This window comes from Sinocyclocheilus anshuiensis, unplaced genomic scaffold (assembly GCF_001515605.1).
Source record: "Sinocyclocheilus anshuiensis isolate Anshui unplaced genomic scaffold, SAMN03320099.WGS_v1.1 scaffold412, whole genome shotgun sequence".
NCBI classification, from domain to species: Eukaryota; Metazoa; Chordata; class Actinopteri; order Cypriniformes; family Cyprinidae; genus Sinocyclocheilus; species Sinocyclocheilus anshuiensis.
In genome coordinates, this window is record NW_015558661.1 from 1951543 (window position 1) to 1957772 (window position 6230).

Here is a 6230-nt window from a genome sequence, read left to right on the forward strand (position 1 = left end):
TTCAAACAAATCTTCATGCTTAGTAGCATTTGACTATTTTCTTTCAGTGCAAGCTTAAGCCCTACTGATAACACTGTAAAAAATTACTTTTCTAAGTTGTAAATAAAACAAATATCACTGGAGTAGCCTACATTTCACAAGAAAGGATTTTTAAAATTCAGTATAAAGTGACGTGACGTGACATGTGGCCAAGTATGGTGACCCATACTTGGAATTAGTGCTCTGCATTTAACCCATCCTTAGTGCACACACACAGCAGTGAACACACACACACCGTGAACACACACCCGGAGCAGTGGGCAGCCATTTTTTTGCTGCGGCGCCCGGGGAGCAGTTGGGGGTTCGGTGCCTTGCTCAAGGGTACCTCAGTCGTGGTATTGAAGGTGGGAGAGAGTGCTGTACATTCACTCCCCCCACCTACAATCCCTGCCGGTACGAGACTCAAACCCGCAACAATTTGGGTTACGAGTCCGACTCTCTAACCATTAGGTTTGTCTATTGTTTGTGAAATTTACTAGCAATTTCTGAGTAAAAACGGTTTTATCATTTTTTCAGTGTAAATAGTGTTACATAAAAATAAATATACATTATAATATAAAATAATAAAAATTGTATTTTATTTTTTTACATCAGACAACTTATTTTCATTAGATACATATTTCATTGTTAATGGATTGTAGAATTCAGAATTAAAATATCGAAAGGTAATCATTTTGTTTAGTCATGTTCTTATGCTTTTATTTAGTTAATTGTAGACATTTATCAAAGACAACAAAGCAGTTTTAATACAAGACAAGATACATGAATACAAGATTTGAATGCAGCATGCAACAGATCAGATTAGACTTTCATTAATGTTTTTGAAATGCTTACATCACTGCTATACATCACTACCGCAGTCAGTAATCATTGGCAACCTGTTTAATAGACTTTTAAGTCTCCTATGTGTTGCGGTAGATTAAAAATCCATTGAACACAGCATACGTGCTTTTGGACATTTTGCTGCCAGCAGCAGTTTTTGTGAAAGGCTCAATCCATACTTTGTCATTTGTAGATAGTTGAAGTACAGCTCCACCTGACACAACAGCAGATAATGATCGTGGGTTTAAGTCGCAGAAATTCAGGCTGACTGCATTCCTGTTACTCTTAAGTCTGAGACATAAGTGTCCTTCAGATGATGCGTGAAACACAAAGTAATACACCCCAGGAACCTTGCAAGTGAAATAGCCAGTTGCAAGGTTGAACTCATTATCAACATTGCTAAGTTGATTATCAAAGGTCACAGGTTGGCCATATGAAGCCAAATCTGCTCGGTTTCGCAGCACAGAGAAAGCTGGCTTCTTACTGGCTTCTCCACTGCCATCAATGCCACCACTGGATCCTCTAGGACCCTTAGGACCAGGAAAACCCTTTGGACCCTGTGCACCCATGAAACCCTTTGGACCAGGTTCTCCTGGAGGGCCTCTGATGCCTGTCTCTCCTTTGAGTTCCTGCAGGCTGATCCTGTTCAGCTCATCCTGCAATGCTGAGAGAACATACTAATATTCAAAAACTATAATATCAGTTTTAACACTGCTATTTTATAATGCTATTTTTAACTGAACATTTTCAACTACCCATGGATATAGGATGCATACAGAGGCGGACAAAGTACTCAACTCCATTACTTGAGTGAAAGTACAGATACCGCTGGTCAAATATTACTCCATTACAAGTAAAAGTTGTAAAGACAGATTTTTACTTAAGTAAAAGTACAGAAGTACTTGCTTTTAAAAGTACTTAAGCACCAAAAGTAAATTTCCTTTTTTATGTCAATGCACTGTTTTATTGTTGTACGTAATACTTGCAATACTTCTGAAGCAACTTAGAATACATTACACCTACTAGCTTGTAGTATCTTTGGAATAAAGAGCTTTTAGAATGTTAAAAACCTATGGGGAAAAAAAATTAACACCCCTACCCACCCCCACAAAAGCAGGGAGTTTTAGAGAAGAAAAAAAACCACCCACTGACTTCAAAGCTGCTACATAGTAACGACTTTCTACTTCGAGGACTTTGATAGAAATGTAGTGGAGTGAAAAGTACAATATTTGTCTTTCAAATGTAGTGAAGTTGAAGTCATAAGTTCCCAGAAAAAAATAATACTCAAGTAAAGTACAGATACTCAAAAAGTGTACTTAAGTACAATACTCAAGTAAATGTACTTAGTTACTGTCCGCCTCTGGATGCATATCACACATTACTTTCTTACCTGGTGCTCCTTTCTCTCCCTTTGCTCCTGGTAAGCCGTCTCTGCCAGGGACTCCATTCACGCCATCTCTCCCATGTATCGCACATTTATCATCCTGACAGAAAGCAAAGGGAAGCAGCACCCAAAGAAAAGCACGTAAACCCAGCGGCTGCATCTTAAAACATCTAAGATAAATCACGAAGAACAAATGAGGTTAGTTGCACAGGCGTTTTGAGTTAATGTACAATAGAAACAACTATATAGTTATAGTAATCTAAAATCATAAAATCCTTAGCAGTTAGAAAATTCTGCCTTACCAGTGTCCCTCTGTAAATTTTGTGAGCGGTAAACTGGGGTAAAAAGAAAAAAATGCTGTGTAATTGTTTCATTTCTCCAAAATTTGAACTATATTAAACATCTCTTGAAATTGCCAACACATGCATTTTTCCTTCCCCATTCTCCATCAACATGTTTTCTATTCTAATAAAACATTTAGTGTCATAATAAAAGGTAAAAAAAATCTGTGTTTTATTTCTTAAAAAGACCCCTTTACTGTCACAACCTTCACTTAACCCAACTTAACCCTTTTAACTACACAGGTAAACAATGATAAGATTACCACATAATAAACAATTTGATTTTTATTTAAACTTTTTTTTTTTTTTGTCTATACAAAGTCTATGGTAATCAAACGGTTTGGTTACCAACATTCTTCAAAATATCTTCTTTTGTGATCTGCAGAAGAAAGTAAGCAATACAGGTCTGGAAAGACATGAGGGTGAGTAAATGATGATTGAATTTTCATGTTTGGGTGAAAGGACAGGGCATAAATTTAACACACACAAAAAAAATAATAATAATAATTCCATGCCAAAACTGAAAAATTGTGGTTTATTTATTTATTTTTGCACATATGACAAAATTAAATTGTGAACAAAATAACATAGAATTTCATTATAGATGATTTTGTGTGTTTGTGTGTAAGTGTGTATGTATGTCACATAAAAACAACATTTAATTTGTGTTAATTATAATACAATTGTATATAATTGTAATATTGTCTCTTATAATACAAATGCTACTTGTTTTTCATGAACATGGAGACTAGACTCTGATTCCTGTGTGCTTCCTTCTCATGGGACTCATGAACACCAGTTAAAGGAACAGGTGCTGTCTTATTCTCCCTCTGGTAGTATGGACAAACCTTTAGATGTTCAGAAATTGGAGGCAATTTGTCAAAGCACCAGCTGTCCACAGTGGAGAACAGGTTGCTAAACTGCAAAACCTGATGACGATTTGAATGTCAATTAGTGTAAGGCAGATTATTATTTTTTAAATGTTCATGCACGTACATAAGTGAACTGCTCCATCATTTTGAGTTTGAGAAACACATTTTGAGATTTATGCACTTAGCAAGTCTCTGCTTGCATTGTTTCTAGTAGTGCTGTCAAACGATTAATCGCATCCAAGATAAAAGTTTTTGTTTACATAATATATGTGTGTATACTGTGTATATTTATTATGTATATATAAATACAAACACATGCATGTATATATTTAAGAAAAATGTTATGTTTATATATTAAATATATTTCTATATAATATAAAATATATGAATATAAATATATAAATGTATATACATGTAAATATTTTCAAAATATTTACTGTATGTGTGTGTATTTATACATAAATATACACAGTACACATACATATATTACATAAACAAAAACTTTCATTTTGGATGCGATTAATCGCAATTAATCATTTGACAGCGCTAGTTTCTAGAAAATTCTAGTTTTTTAAAATGGTGTTTCTCTACAAACGGCTCATTGAGACTTCCGACTCTAAATGATAGACCTGTTCTCTGCAGATTGCCTTTTTTTAATTCAGTATTTCAATTACTTTAGAAACTCACCCTCTTTCTGGCTCTCCAGCACCATCCACCATGAGAATAGACCTTCTTCTCCCACTTCAGTGAGACCATCCCTCTATCATGAAGCAAGGTCCTACATACCTCCCTCATTAGACGAGAAACCAGAGCCAGCTGGGACAGGGTGAAGCTGTCAAGAAATCCAGCAATATGGACAAGAACCTCAAAAGGTAGTCTGCTCAGAGCATCTGTATTGCATGCACGCTTTCTTTCCACAGTCACTGGTTTTATACCTTCATACAGTTTATCTGAAACCTCCGGTCGGAGGCAGAAAGTGCTGAGCTCCTTGTCGTAGAAAACTGTCGATCTCTGTGAGAGCTGGGCTGAAACCTTCTCTGAATAAAAGTGCAGCCAAGGTAGGAGAGAGGGCATTGCTGTTCAAACCATCCACTGACGCAACTCTGGATGTCAGAATGAACGTTCTTGTAGTGAAGGAAACTCGTCCCGTCTGAATATGTGGTTGCAGAGGTACGTAAACGCAAAGCTGGATTTGTTGTGTCTTCTGGTGACACTCTCGACCTGAATGTGGACGTGAAGTTTCAAAGCCCGGTCAGCAGTGATATCAGCCAGTGAAGCCTCTGCTTTGAAAGGTGCCGAGTTGAAATCATACGTCTGTGTTCCAACGTCCAGAAGAAGGGCATCTGTGGACCCAGATTCAGCTATGAGATGCCCCCGTAGTTCCCTCTCCAAAGAGCACACCAGTTGCTTGAACTTCATCCCATTTTGGCATGTCATTGATTTCACCTTTTTGTTATGCGAGGGGTTTCAAATGCGACTTTGTTTGGCTTTGAAGCTAGTTGGGACTTGGAAAGTGCGGACTGTTTTAATCTTCATGGGCTCCAAATGTTCGTAGATGAGTTTCTTCTTGGGTCTCGTGTCACATGCAAACAGGGATGTGGCTATGAGGAATTTGTCTTCATCCATGAAGTTGTATTGAGGGATGCCAGCAGGGACGTCAAAGCTTTCGATCTTCGTTGGCAGCTCTTCCTGTAAGACTTCCAACCTGCTTGGGTTGGTTTGTGGCTTTATTTCTTTGCGAGAGGTTTCAGGATTTTGCCCCAAAGATTTTATTGTATGCTTGCAGCCGCTCAACTCCATGCTGAACATTTTTTCCCAAATATTATAGCTTTCGAGATTGGCCACATTAGGATTCCTCGCCATTTCCTCTCGTTCCTCCTGAGTCAGCCTACCTTCTCCAATTTCTGCGCTTGAAGACCCAAATGCTTCCTCAACTCCATTCGACAGCGGTACCCCTCCCACTGCCCCCTCCTGCACTGCAGCCGAAGGCTCCTCAGCCACCTTTTCAATATTCGGATCCAGTACGTATCCAGTCCAGATGGTGGATCAGCACCTAGAGAGGACCTCTACAGCCCTGAATGTCAGCGGAGACCAGGACAACTAGATGAGCCCCAGAGACAGATCCCCAGTGAAGACCTTGTCTCCTAGACCAGTGTTTCCCAACCGGGGTGCCGCGGCGTATTATCCCGCTCTATGCGTGTGTGTGCTCCACTCAGTCGCTCACGGCCCATGTGAGTGCTCCACTCATATACCGTTCATGCTCATCGGAACAGCAAAGTCCACTCAAAAATTGAGCTGACAGGAAACATCTATGTAGTAAGTACAGTATTGTTTCTGTTTGCAATAGCCCTACTGTGCTGTAACAAGGTGTGGTAAATGGGCAACTCTGGTAACGCTGCCCTCTCATTCATTGATCTGCTAACCGTTATGCTCACGTGTCCTCTGATAATAATAGCTTTCTAGGATTAAACATTATTTGGATAATTGGTAAAAAAAACAACCTCTTAATAGCCCTACAGTGTGTTAGACCTACCTGAAAAACTAAAAAGCAATTTATTTCATTTGTAGGCCTATCGTTATTTTCTATTTGTGCTATCATTAGTAATTTCTTTATTTGTTCTTATTTTATTATTAACTGCTTAGCCTCCTTGACTTTTTTTATTCAATTCAAAGTTTTAAATCAAGCTATCTTGTGCTACTGCAACAAAATTACCCAACTGTAAAATCAAAAATACACTGAGTGAGCAAAACTTTGTTTAATTACCATTATAA

General features: G+C 38.2%; 1 protein-coding gene and 1 pseudogene across 1 annotated transcript; both read right to left on the reverse strand.

Moving 5' to 3' along the window:
- Positions 1 to 726: 726 nt before the first annotated feature.
- On the reverse strand, positions 727 to 2591 carry LOC107681098 (complement C1q subcomponent subunit A-like). Its single transcript, XM_016477257.1, has 3 exons — positions 2548 to 2591; positions 2252 to 2415; positions 727 to 1525 (listed from the first exon to the last, which is right to left on the reverse strand). Exons 2-3 carry the CDS (start codon positions 2403 to 2405, stop codon positions 942 to 944), a joined length of 738 nt encoding a protein of 245 aa, XP_016332743.1. The 5' UTR covers positions 2406 to 2415; positions 2548 to 2591; the 3' UTR covers positions 727 to 941.
- A 697-nt stretch (positions 2592 to 3288) lies between these two features.
- The window catches only part of LOC107681077 (F-box only protein 40-like), a 15089-nt pseudogene continuing 12147 nt past the window's right edge, over positions 3289 to 6230 (reverse strand).